The sequence below is a fragment of the Pangasianodon hypophthalmus genome, chromosome 12, assembly GCF_027358585.1.
Source record: "Pangasianodon hypophthalmus isolate fPanHyp1 chromosome 12, fPanHyp1.pri, whole genome shotgun sequence".
Taxonomy (NCBI): Eukaryota; Metazoa; Chordata; class Actinopteri; order Siluriformes; family Pangasiidae; genus Pangasianodon; species Pangasianodon hypophthalmus.
In genome coordinates this window covers 24,668,596-24,683,344 of record NC_069721.1, presented here as the reverse complement: position 1 = coordinate 24,683,344, position 14,749 = coordinate 24,668,596, and the positions used below count along the sequence as shown (strand labels likewise).

Below are 14,749 nucleotides of genomic sequence, written 5' to 3'. Positions count from 1 at the left end.
TCAGCTTCTAACCCGTTGTTAAGGTTGTTTAGACAGAGTTACAGCTGTTGAACAGTGTTTAGGGTAAGCTACAGCTGTCCAAGGATCTGTTTCAGGAAACAGAAAGAAGGTGTAAAATAATATAATACCAATAACACGGAGAAAAGTGAAACGAATAAAGCGTAGTTCCGCTCAATCTGGCAACCCCACAGAAAGCTGGGCGCACTACAGGAGTGACGTCACGGCGCTCCACGCGGTTCGTTGTTTACATGTTGCGGGAAAGAGCAGTGTGTTGTGAAATCTCCTGCAGGGATCCAGTTTCACTAATCACATGTCACAGAGCTTTCACACACTGCACTGAGACTTTTACTGATTCTACACCCTTTTATTCTCTGGTAAGAAGCTTACAGTGTGTGTGTGTGTGTGTGTGTGTGTGTGTGTGTGTGTGATGTGTTTGTATACAGTCACTTCTATTTGAATTTAAAATGATCACAGAGTGAAAAGATTTGAGTTGAGCTGATGATTCTGACTAGCTGTGATCAAAATAATCTATCTATCTATCTATCTATCTATCTGTCTATCTATCTATCTATCTATCTGTCTGTCTCTCTATCTATCTATTTATTTAGCTTTCTTTCCTACCATCTTTCTCATGTTTGTTTTTATTATTGTTCTATATTTTTCCATTATGCCTTTATTTCATTTCTTTTTTTTTTTTTTTAATTCTTATCAACATTATTTAAATATGTAATAATCAGTATTATATCACCCTGCCACAGGTCTAAATGTAATATTTATTTTTCTTAACAAGTACATTCGCATACTCTCAATATTGTACATGTTTTTTATTTTATTTTTCTCTTGTAACTTTTTAAAACTTTTTTTACACACTGCTGTGCTGGAACTATTGGAAATGAATCATAGAAAATATTTTTTTATTTTTCATACTTCTATAAATATCTCCAGATTAGATGTAATCTCAGATTACAGGTACGAGAATAAGTGAGAACATTCCTGGACGTAACCTTTGTATAGATATTTGAAAATGAAATGGCTAATAAATATTATTTAATAAAATAATGTAATATCAGTTACTAATTAAAATATATTTAACGTAATATTTAAAATATATGGTTAATAATTATTATTTAATACAATTAAATTATTTAAAAATATTAACTAATAATATAATAAATATTATTATTTTTTAGAATATTTTTCTCAAAGATTTGTGTAAAAAAAAAAAGAAAAATTAATTTCAATTTTTTTACTACATTTATATTTCTAATTAATGTGTTGTGTAAAATGGCGCCTTCTACTCCCTGTTCCCTACAGTAGGCGTAGGCCTCATCTTCCTCATTAAACAGCACAGTGAATTTTGGATATTCTCTCTTTCTTTATGGTTCATGTTTAGGACGGTACCCTGTTGTGATGCATTGTGGGATTTCATGACATTTCTCATTCTAAACATTATAAATCTTCTCAGAATAGTGCGCTATGTAGTGAATAAACTGTGCATCTTACACATACCTACAATACCTACCATGCTGGTTTTAGAATATATTTGAAATGATTTTGTGTGTCATGTGTCAGGTGGGTTAACTGTGTGAGAATGTTTGGGCTCGGGAGTCGACTGGCCCACATGTACCTCTCCTCGGGGCCTGGAGAACCCAGCGGCTCCGTAAAGAGCAGCAGCCGATCAGCTTCTCCTGCTGGTCTGGAGCTGGCAAAAAACAAAGAGGAGAAGATTCCTACCTTACAAGAATTTCTGCAACATGTGCGGTCAGTACATCTGTAAAAGGGTTTCATCTTTAAGTTGTTTAGTAATGTGTGTTATAATCCTCTTCATTTAGCTGATGCACTGATGAAGTTTAATGAAGAAACATCTTCAGGATTAAAGCATGAGTCCAGTCACGTCGATTTATTACAGCAGCTGCACCAGAGGCACAAAAATAGCATATTATCACTGACTGAGACCTATAAAAGACCTATAAAAGGAGGCCACGCCTCCTTTATTAGGACTGAGACAGAAGCCATGTATCCTTCACTGACTGAGACTTAAAGGCCACGCCTCCTTTATTAGGACTGAGACAGAAGCCATGTATCCTTCACTGACTGAGACTTAAAGGCCACGCCTCCTTTATTAGGACTGAGACAGAAGCCATGTATCCTTCACTGACTGAGACTTAAAGGCCACGCCGCCTTTATCACGACTGAGAAACACAGAGGCCACGCCTCCTCCATTAGGACTGAGAAACACAGAGGCCACGCCTCCTCCATTAGGACTGAGAAACACAGAGGCCACGCCTCCTTTATCACGACTGAGAAACACAGAGGCCATACCTCCTCCATTAGGACTGAGAAACACAGAGGCCACGCCTCCTTTATTAGGACAGAGACACAGAGGCCACGCCTCCTTTATTACAACTGAGACACACAGAGGCCACGCCTCCTTTATTAGGACTGAGACACAGAGGCCACACCTCCTCCATTAGGACTGAGACACACAGAGGCCACGCCTCCTTTATCACGACAGAGACACAGAGGTCACACCTCCTTGATTAGGACTGAGAAACACAGAGGCCACGCCTCCTTTATTAGGACAGAGACACAGAGGTCACACCTCCTTGAATAGGACTGAGAAACACAGAGGCCACGCCTCCTTTATTAGGACCGAGACACAGAGGTCACACCTTCTTTATTAGGACTGAGAAACACAGAGGCCACGCCTCCTTCCTTATGAATGTGAAACACAGAGGCCACGCCTCCTTCCTTATGAATGAGAAACACAGAGGCCACGCCTCCTTTATTAGGAGGTATTATTTATCTAATATATGTTTCTGTAAATTCCAGGAGGCTCAGTGGGCTGAAGAAAGAAGACATGTTCTGTAACCTGCGTATCCCAAATCAGTTTCAGACATCACGACAGGAGATCAGCCTCATCATCCTCACAGGTCTCCCTCTGAAAATGTGTTTATAGCTCGTTTATTGTACTGTCATCCTGAAAAGCTTGTTCATTTCTCCACTGTACACACACATATAGCGGAGATGATGTGAAAACCCAGAAGCTCTTAACTGGGCTTTTTAGTGAGCACATGATGTGTGTACAGGTGCCGGTGTGTACTGTATGGACGTAAAGCCATGGAAGGGCGTGGTTTCTGCTCCCAGTCCCGACACGTGGCACATCCAGGTGAAAGAGGAGGAGCAGAACTTCACTAACACGTCCATCCAGCAGATCCCCGACCCCCTGCAGGCCATCACGGTAACACCTCACACATCTGAGAGCTAATGAATAAAACACTCAGTCTCATGCTGTTATAGAGAAATAATCAACGACAGGAGTTACTGTTACAACACTGACGTTGATTATTTTCCTACCACAGCACATCCTGAAGTGTTTTATTCCTCATATAAAACAGCAATTTGCCAGCAGTTACATAATTAACATTATAAAGAATAACACATCATACATTTTTTAATCTGTTGTTACATTCAATGTCCTGAAACATCCATGAAATAAGTTTGTTCCTGTTGTCACTTACGTTATAGTAGCTATAAACAGTCATTCCCTCACCATCCTCTCTTTCTTCTCTCTAAAAGTTAATAAGATTAAAAAAACACAGCGTCATGTTACAAAATGTAAACTCGTCTGTCCTGAAAGCTTTACCTCTGACTGTTACAAAGACACTGACACTGGAGACTCCTTCCATAAATGTTAAATAAATGTTTTCTTATAGAAAGCTTCACCGTATTAACAATTATAAGTCTTTGTTAAATACCAATACATTTATTAATTTGTTTATTATTAGGTTTTGTTTACTCGTGAGCTGGTTTGTCCGATTCAATAAAGAGTCAGTCCATACAAATGATTCATTCAGGATTCATTCAGGATTCGTTCAGGAGTCAGTGATCACTGTTTGATTCCACCTCCTTCCTTCAAACCTCATTCGTCACTCCAAAGCCGAAAATAAACGCCAATAAACATATTATCACATTCTCACACTCTTTTGAGGCTGATTTTCTCTTTTGTAAATAAGTAAAAGTACAGTTTGTGTAGTTTTTGTTTATGTTTATGAGAAAACTCTATCTATCTCTCACACCCAGCCAGTTCAGTTCCTTTTGAAGCGGTTGTGAAGTGCTGCACTGAACTACGGCACTTGGAAACTTTAATATCCATAGAGTTATAAACCTCTCCTGCCTCTGTATGTAGAGTAGCAATTATAGAACAAATGCAAAGTGCAACAAATTGAAACAGGGTCAATGACGAGCACCGTGCTGGTGTGGTTGAGGCTGACATGATGATGATGATGATGATGATGATGGCGGTTTTCCATAAGGGCCTCTCACACACACTCCTGGTGAGGTTAGACCAGGGCGTGTTTATGGTTCGACTGCTTTCTGAGAAACGGACAGTGGGGTTTGACTCAGTCGCAGAACAGTGATTGGTTCACTTATACAATATATATATATATATATATTTGTTGTCACAAGTTTAAATACGCCTTGCAGGATCTGCAAAATGTTAATAATTAAAAAAAAAAGAGTGATCATAAAAATTGCATTTTGTTTTTTATTTAGTTCTGCCCTGAATAAGCGATTTCACACAGCAGATGTTTACATCTAGTCCACAAGACACAATAATAACTGAATTTACACACATGAACCAGTTCAGAGGTTTCCATACACTCGATTCTTAATACTGTGTGTGTTTCCTGATGATCAGCGACTGTTTTTATGTTTTGTGATCGTTGTTCATGAGTCTCTTGTTTGTCCTGAGCAGTTAAACTGCACACTGTTCTTCAGTAAAATCCTCCAGCTCCTGCACCTTCTCTGCTTTTCCAGCATCTTCTGCATATCTGACTCCTTTCCAGCAGCAGCTATATGATGCTGAGATCCATCTTTTCACACTGAGGACAGCTGAGGGACTCGAACACGACTATTACAAAAAGCGCAAACATTCACTGATGCTCAAGAAGACAACAAGATACATTAAGCGCCAGAGGGGTGTAAACTTTTGAATAGGATGATCTGCGTAAATTCAAAAATGCAATTTTTATTATCCTTCTTATATTTTTTTAATTATTAACATATTGAAGACTCTGCAAGGTGTATATAAACCTGTGACCCCAACTTTATATAATTTATATAATAAAAGTACATGATTTGTGAGCAAGCTATACACCACGAGTACACACTTGCTACACCTCGAAACATTATTATTATTATTACTATATTTATATAGTACTATATTTGTTTCAGGACTCATTTCCAACCAGTCATGATAGAGGTTTTAACAATGCACCCAAAAATGGCCAAAAATGACCCTTTAGATTTTAGTTAGCGTTCCAGAAGGTAATTTCACTGCTCCTTTGATATTTTGCTTTTAAAATTATAAAGCATTAATTAATTTATAATTAACTGCCATTTAAATACAACACAATGTCACTTAACCAGGTTGACACTAAACTAAATAAATTTATATAACTATTCTAAGTGATGTGCATGTTGACCAGGATGTCTTGAATCAACCCTGTAGTAGATACTGAACACACAATACCCCTGCTGTTCAAGTGGTTAACGTTGTAACAGCACTGTTGCTAGGCAACTGGGAAGTATGGCCACTGAGTATACACTAGCTACTGACGGAGGCTAATGAATTAGCTGGTTAAAGTCTTTCATACAGACAGTGTGAAGGTGCAGTGACAGTGGAAACAATACAGAGCTGTCAGGAATATCAACAATTACCTCAGATTACTAAGAAAATACTGAACGATTAGCATCAACTGCTAACTGCATGTGAACGTGAAACCCCCAATGTGCTTGAATCATGAAGACACTGTTGCTAGGCAACTCTATGGACGCTGAGAGTGAGCTAGCGAATTATCCAGGCTATGACTTTGCGAGCTAGCATGTAGCTTGTGTAGTCTTTTGTAAAGATTGTGTAAAGACACAGTGAAAGTGCAAATGAGACAGAACCATCCAGAATATCAACATTTACCTCAGATTTGTTGTTAAATTGCAAAGAAAAGACTTTGTAAACTATAACAACATTGTAGTTACACTTAGCATCGACTGCTAACATGGAGAACAACTGCGTTTGAGCATAGAAGAGCCAATGTGCTTGAATCATGAGGGCGCTGTTGCTAGGCAACTGAGATGTATGGACGCTGAGAGTAAGCTAGTTAATTATTAAGGCTATTTTACTAGCTAGCATGTAGTTTTTTCTTAAGAAGATAAAGTAAAGAAATAGTGATAGTGGTAATTAAACAAAACCATCCAGATTGTCAACATTTACCTCAGAAGTGTTGCTAAATTGCTAAGAAAAGACTGAACTGAGACTGTAATTACATGTAGCATCGGCGGCTAACACAACCGTGTGCTTAAATCAGGGTAAAACTGTACTTTTGTACTTTTTTAACTTGTGTTTAGTAGGTTGTCTCATTTTGATGAGTATAAAAGTTGTGTGTTTTGCCAGATTAAGGCCAGGGACCTGTGCAGCTACATGCAGCGGTGCGGCGTGAACATCAAGCCTACGCTCTTTTTACCCAGAATCCTCTTCCTCTCACCACACTGTCACCTGGACGAAGAGCTGAGGAAGAGGAAGGAGCTGGTCTCTCACGGTGACATGGAGATGTTTCTGCGCTCACTCAGGGAGGGTTACATCACCTGGATTACAGACGCCATCACACCCTCGTGGATCTCAGGTCAGAGAGTCACACGTCTTATATAAATCTACATTATGTCATGAGAGCACTGTTGCTAGGCAACTGGAAAATATGGACTCTGAGGGAAAAGTAGCTAATGACTAAGGCTAATGATTTAGCTTTATAAAAGTCTTTTATACAGACAAAGTAAAGACAGAGTGAGAGTGGAAATGTCACAGAACCATCCGGAACATCAACATTTACCTCAGATGTGTTGATAACTTGCTAAGAAAAGACGCCATGTGACTAAAATGACACTGTTGTTACACTTAGCATTGACTGCTATTGAATTGTAGCTAGGTATTGAGTGTAAGCTGGCTAATTATTTCTAGCTAGCACGTGCAGTCTTTCATACAGATCATGTAAAGATACAGTGACAGTGGAAACGACACAGAACCATCCGGAACATCAACTTTTACCTCAGATGTGTTGATTAATTGCTAAGAAAAGACTCCATTTGGCTAAAATGACACTGTTGTTATACTTAGCACTGACCGCTAGCACAGTGAACACACAGGTGTATTTAAACGTAGCAGAACACTTGATGTGCTTCATTTATGAGGACTTCGTTTGACGTTTCTCTGATTCTGATTGGCCAGGTCACCTGTCATTCAGGCAGTTGGGGGCGGTGCGAGACGTGCTGGGACGGTTGGGGACGTGGGACGTGGTGCAGCTGAGCAGCGGCGCCGAGCTCAAGGGCGATTTTCAGGGTTGCCAGCACCTCGCCCTCGACAGACAGGAAACACACCTGCTGGAATTCAGCAGGGGGCGGAGCCTAAGTACTGACACACTGTGGGCTCTGCTGGGACACACACCGCAGGTTAGAGTACACACACACACACACACACACCCCACAGGTTAGAGTATACACACACACACACACACACACACACATCCCACAGTTTAGAGCACACACACACACACACACAAACACATACCACGGGTTAGAGTACACACACTCAAACAACACAAGTTTGAGCACATACACACACAGGTTAGAGTATACACACACACACAACAGCACAACAGGTTAGAGTATACACACACACACACACAACAGCACAACAGGTTAGAGTATACACACACACACACACACACACACAACAGTTTAGAGTATACACACACACACACACAACAAGTTAGAGTATACACACACACACACACACACACACACATCCCACAGTTTAGAGCACACACACACACACACAAACACATACCACGGGTTAGAGTACACACACTCAAACAACACAAGTTTGAGCACATACACACACAGGTTAGAGTATACACACACACACAACAGCACAACAGGTTAGAGTATACACACACACACACACACACACACACACAACAGTTTAGAGTATACACACACACTCACACAACAGCACAACAGGTTAGAGTATACACACACACACACACACACACACAACAGTTTAGAGTATACACACACACTCACACAACAGGTTAGAGTATACACACACACACACACACAACAAGTTAGAGTATACACACACACACACACACACACACACAACAAGTTAGACTACACACACACACCACAGGTTAGAACACACACACACCACAGTTTAGAGCACACACACACACACACACACACACACACACACCACGGGATATAGTATACACACACACAATAATTTAGAGTACACACACACTCAAACAACACAGGTTTGAGCACACACACACGCCACAGGTTAGAGTATACACACACACACACACACACCACAGGTTAGAGTACACACACACGTAAATTATATGGATACAGAGATATAAAGCAAATCTAATTTTCCTATTTATTTATACTGATTTATGGCATTTGTTTGCTTCTTTATGGATTTCTGGTCTGTGTTTTCAGATCACTTATTTATTTGTTTGTGCATTTAATTAATTAATTGATTGATTGATTTTACAAATTTTATTTCTTCTTCTTCTTCTTGTAATTTGCAATCTTTTGCAAACACACACATATACACACAGATATAAACGAATACAGTGACAGGACTACATCTTCAGTGACCTCACTGAGCGCAGATCCCTTACCTCTATTTTTTTAAAAAAAAAAGAATAAAGCTCACATTTTGTTAAAAAAAAAAAAAAAAAAAAGGAGCATTTTCCCTTTCGGCCAGGAGCGAATATGGATACAGTGTCATAATGTTAGTGCTTTCATCATCCCGACATTAACAGAGTGTCTCTCTCTCTCTCACACACACACACACACACACACACACACACACAGAGGGAGTGAGTGAGTAAATAACAGAGAGGTGGTGTGCAGCAGAAACACACAGACCATTCATTACAGTCCTGTTTACAGAAATCAATAACAACACCGCAGGCCTGCTGCTAAAAAACGAGACACAACTACATACATTACACACTGAACACCCGGGGAGAGGGAGAGAGAGAGAGAGAGAGAGAGAGAGAGAGAGAGACTTATAAAGGCCGGGAGGTAGTGAGAGTGAGACAGAGATAAGCAGAGAGAGATAAAGAGAGAAGGACAGATAAAGTGAGAGAGAGAGAGAGAGAGAGAGAGATAAAGTAAGACGGGTAATGGAGAGAGAAAGAGAGAAGGACAGATAAAGTGAGAGAGAGAGAGAGAGAGAGATAAAGTAAGACGGGTAATGGAGAGAGAAAGAGAGAGACACAGAAACTGAGAGAGAGACAGATAAAGCGAGAGAGACTCAGATAAAGAGTGAGAGATAAAGTGAGACAGTGAGAGAGAGAGAGACAGATAAAGTAAGACAGTTAAAAAGCGAGAGAGAGAGAGACAGATAAAGAGAGAGAGATAAAGAAAGAGAGATGAGGAGAGAGAGAGATAAAGAGAGAGCAAGACTCAGATAAAGAGTGAGAGATAAAGTGAGAGAGAGAGAGAGAGAGAGAGAGACAGATAAAGCGAGAGAGACTCAGATAAAAAGTGAGAGATAAAGTGAGACAGTGAGAGAGAGAGACAGATAAAGTAAGACAGTTAAAAAGCGAGAGAGAGAGAGAGAGAGAGAAAGAAATACAGTGAGGGAGAGAGATGACGAGAAAGGCAGATAAAGTGTGGGAGTGCACTCGGAAAGTGAGCGAGACAGAGAAACAGAGAGATATATATAAAAGTGAGACAGTGAGAGATATAGCGAGATAATGCGAGATAGTGAGAGAAACAGACAGAGAGACAGAGAGATAGAATAAGACAGCGAGAGAGAGACAGATAGAGAGATAAACTGAGAGAGAAATAGATAAAATGAGACAGAGAGAGAGAGATAAAGGGGCAGAGACAGTGAGACAAAGGAGAGAAAGAGAGAGAGAGATGTAGGATATAGTGAGACAAGGGAACTTCAGACGTGGAACATGAGATACCTTTGGGCTAACATTTTACATTGTGGACTTTTGCAAATCTAAATTAAACAAATAAACAAACAAACAAACAAATAAAGAGGATGGAGAATGTACACAGTGTTTAAAGTGATTTATTTGTTACTCAGCATCCATTTTTTATCTCATATTCACCAACAGATGGCACTGCAGTCAAGTTATAGTATCACTGACTGTGTGTGTGTGTGTGTGTGTGTGTGTGTGTGTGTCTAAATCCTAATGTTTACTCTTTTTTTAATAATCTCTGGTCATCATTGTAGCATTAATTGAAGTTTTACGTCATTTTAAATGACCCGAGTTTGTGAAACGCATCGAGACGGACGCGTTAAAGGCTCTCAAAACACACACACACACACACACACACACACACACACACACAGAGAGAGAGAGAGTTATTATATTATCGCCTCTTTTGTAATCACTGTCAGTAAATGACACCAGTCAACTTTTTGGGCGAGGTAGAGGAGTGTTTATGAGGCAGTGAGTGGCGAGTGCAGGACAAAAGCACACGGCTTGGTTTACAGAATGGCGTATTTGTATCGCAATTTCAGTGTGAAGAGCGAGGACGTGATGAAAGGAGGAACTGTTAAAAGCCCTGCATTGTGTTCACACCTGCACCGCCCCAGAACAACGTGCTGAGGACCAGGCGCTGTGTGGCGTAGCCTCACCGCGAGATCACTGCTCTTAATTAAAATATACTCATAAAAACATCATCAAAATCAGTCACATCACTACAGCAAAATGAGTCAGAGCAATCACTTACAATCAGTCTAAATGAATCGGTGCAAAGAATGAAAATGAATCGATACGCTGAATTAACATGAAACAAATCATTCAATCAAAGCCAATCAAAGCACTAATCCAAAATGAATTAAATGATTTCAGATTTAGGATTAGACCGAATCAAAATGAGTCAAATCCAACAATTAATATGTGTCAAAGCAGTGAATCAAAATAATTTAAACTGAAAATGAATCGAGGCACTGAAACAAAATGAGTCAAAGCATCAAATCAAACTGAATCAAAAATAAATCAGAATAAGTCAAAATTAATCTGAATCAAAATTAATTCATGCACTGAATTAAAGCGAGTCACAGCAATAAATCAAAATGAGTCAATGCAACGAAGTAAGATACATATAAGCAATTTATCATTATGAATCAATGCAATGACTCAAATGAATGAATGCAATGATTTAAGTCACTGAATCGTGCACTGAAACAAAATGAGTCAAAGCTATGAATCAAAAGCAGTCAATGCAATGAAGTAAAATACATATAAACAATGAATCAATATGAATCAGTGCGATGACTTAAAATAAATTCATGCAATGATTTAAATGAGATCAATCAAAATGTAAATGTGATGAAACAAAACAAATCAGTGCACAGAACCAAACTGATATGAGGCAATGACTCAAATGAATTAATGCAATGATATAAATGATTCATGCACTGAAACCAAGTGAGTCAAAGCTATGAATCAAAATGAATCAATGCGTTGAATCAAAACAAATCAATGCACTGAATCAAAATAGTAAAACGAGTCAGTGCAATGAATCACAATGAATCAAGGCAATAACTTAAATCTTTTAGTGCAGTGATTTAAAGGAATCATGCACTGAATCAAAATGAGTCAAAGCAATGAATCTAAGTAAGTCAAAGAATTTGCACCATTCATTTTCTGTACCATTTATCCTACCACAGGACACACACACACACACACAGGACTCGAACACCCAACCCCAGTGGTGTGAGACAAACATGCTAACCACTAAGCCACCAGAATCAACACACTGAATTAAAATACCCAGGCCAGTATACTTATACAGTAAAGGCGATAAACACCTTTAGCTTGAATTCAGAATACATAAATACGTTTTCCATCACAAATTAAAAATTGCATCTCTTCTAAAGTTTTTGTCATGTTTTAGCTTCACACTGATCTGAAATTAGTGGTCATTAATTAGTTTTGATTAAAGTGAAATTAGTTTTAAATTTTTTTTATTATTATTGAGACAGTGTCTGAAACCACATCCATACATTCAGTGTGTTTATTTAGTGAGCTCTGTGTAAGCAGATCACACTGACCTCGCCTTGACTCCACCCTCACCACGCCCTGATTTGCCCCGCCCACTCTGTATAGTCTGTAAGTGAGTTGTGTATTATATGAGCTTTGTGCTGCGCTGTATTGTAGCTATTCAAAGCTGTCTCGAAGCTGTAGATAGCGAGTCAGCGGTATACATTTGGTGTAGGGTCTCTCCTGTCTCCGACTCGACTCGACTCGAGTCTGTCATCTGTCTCTGAATCAGAAACTTTTATCCGTGTTCTAGTCCTGCGTGTTTGGGCAGATAATGGTCATGTCTGAAATTCACTAGAACTTCTGCTCCATCGGCTGCATCATGTGACAGTATGTAAGAGTATATGATAATTAGGTGATGAAACCAAGAACCGTAATTCTATTACATTTAATTTGATCCAGTTTGCTCTTGCAACACAGGGCGCTCGTTTTATTGAGAATTTTCTGTGCAATAAAATACTCACAGCAATTCAGTTGAAAAACTGGTGTTTATTTATAGGTCTCATTAGTTTTATATTATTTGTTTGTTTGTTTTATAACTACAGGAGAATATTTTCTGGCACCTTAGCATTTTAATTCAGGGTTTTTGTTTTGCTTTTTTTTTACTACTACATTAAAATTCATTTAAAATTTTTCCATTTATTTATTTATTAATTTATGTTTTTATTTTGTACGATATCCCAACATGGCCACCATTCCCTTCCTGAGCGATTTGTGTGTTGTTGACTGTTGAATATTTGTTTCTCCCGCTCGGCTAAGTGCCTCTCTTCTCCGATGCAGACTTTCTTTTTTTTTTTTTCTCCTTTCAGATCGTTCCCATTAACATCGCCATGCCGAACCGGCAATTACTCACTCAGCTCTGCCATTCAGGGCCACAATCCGCTCGCTGCCTGCAAGATGCTCATTAGCCCAATCCAGTTAATTGTATAAGAAGATAATTGCATGTAAATGCCAGGCCTAAAAGCAGCCTTTCGAGCCTCCTCGCTGCCTCAATAGGCGGCTGCTTCGGGGCTTTCTGGGTAGTTTGCTTAACGGGAAGGCAATTAATTGATTTCGCTAATGAAGTAAAATACTCCAGACGCACACTGCGCATGCAAAGCGGCGAGGATCAGCAAATGATTGCAGCAAGCGAGTAAAAAAACACAAATAAATAAATGTCTGGTGAAGGGATAAAATAGAGATGATATTAGGGGAAAGGGTTTATTTTAAAGGTACGATATCAGATTTTCAGTGTAAGAGTAAAAAAAAAAAAAAACCAGACCATATGAGAATAACGAATTAGCAGAGAGAGAGAGAGAGAGAGAGAGAGAGAGACGAGACGAGGGCTCAGAGTGGTGTTTAATTTGCTCTCTGTCAAACAGAACAATACTTACTGCCATGTTGACAGAGTGAAGTCAAGGCTAAAGACTGTGAGAGGTCAAAGGTCACAGAGTCTTGGGAGACTCTCACCTTACAGGCCAATCTGGAGCCAAGTTGAGATTTACTGAAGCTTTTACACTCCAGTATAATAGATAGATAGATAGATAGGCTCATTTTCATGAAGGGTGCCAAAAATAATGAAACTGACTGAAGATAGTCAGATAAATAAAAGCACAGGTTGATATAATGTCACAGATTGGTAGAGGAGGTGAAGGTGGATGCAAGTGCAGATAATTTATTAAGTAAAGTGCAAACAAACAACCAAAAATATGAAAATAAGAACCACAGACATGAACTGTAGATATAAAGCCAAAAAAAAAAAAATCATACAGACTAGAAGCAATACTGCAGCACACACAACAACAAACAGCAACTACAACAGAAGTGAGACTCTGAAAAACTAGAGCTTAAAAAGTGTTGCTAATCAAGGTGAAACAGGAAACAGGTGTGAGTGATTTGTGACATGTGACATGCTGGGGCTGATGGGTAGTGTAGTTCTGTGCCCCTTTGGTGCTACCATGACACATACAGACAAATACAGATAGATAGATAGATAGATAGATAGATGAACAGACAGATGGATGATAATGGATGGTTCCAGTATAATAATAATAATAATAATAATAATAATAATAATAGAGACACATTTGGACAGACAGACAAACCAAAAGACAGAACTTCAGAAAGACAAAACGATGGACAGACAAAGTGACAAAATGACAGAAGGACAGACAGACAGACAAAATGACAGATAGACAGACAGAAAAAAACAACATAAAGACAGCACACAGTTAGAGCTAAAATAACAGAAAATGACAAAATGGCAAAAAGACGGAACATCAATCTGACAGACAGACAGAAATAACAACAGACATACAGGCAAAAAAAAAGAATAACAGACGGAGAGACAGACAGAGAGACAGAGAGAGAGACAGACAGAGAGAGAGACAGACAGAGAGACAGGCAGAGAGATATGTCAGTATGTAACAGCAGGCCATGCTCCTCATGTCCATGTCTAACCTCTGTATGACCCGGACTTGGAGAGAAACAGACTGATGACTGTGCATGTATTCATTTGGCACTTTTTGATGATGTCATCATGTGGCGCCTCTTTGCAGCAGATAACACACATGCTAACATGTTTGATCAGACTTTAACATGAAACAGAACAGATTTTACTCCTCTGAGACCATCAT

The 14,749-nt window shown here is 39.1% G+C and overlaps 1 protein-coding gene across 5 annotated transcripts in view; it reads left to right on the top strand.

The window, feature by feature from the left end:
• Nucleotides 1-222: 222 nt before the first annotated feature.
• Nucleotides 223-14,749, top strand: part of si:zfos-911d5.4 (uncharacterized) — a 44,075-nt gene continuing 29,548 nt past the window's right edge. For 3 of the 5 annotated variants that reach the window (XR_008303072.1, XM_034309115.2, XM_053238847.1), the window contains exons 1-6: nucleotides 223-374; nucleotides 1,573-1,761; nucleotides 2,833-2,933; nucleotides 3,090-3,241; nucleotides 6,455-6,683; nucleotides 7,283-7,503. Coding sequence is in view for 4 of the 5 variants with exons in the window: in XM_034309115.2 (XP_034165006.2) it covers nucleotides 1,592-1,761; nucleotides 2,833-2,933; nucleotides 3,090-3,241; nucleotides 6,455-6,683; nucleotides 7,283-7,503 (873 nt within the window). In the remaining variant the exon portion in view is untranslated. Of the gene's footprint in view, nucleotides 375-1,572; nucleotides 1,762-2,832; nucleotides 2,934-3,089; nucleotides 3,242-6,454; nucleotides 6,684-7,282; nucleotides 7,504-10,606 lie in introns of all 5 variants that reach the window. The other 2 variants (XM_053238848.1, XM_034309114.2) reach the window with 2 other exon arrangements.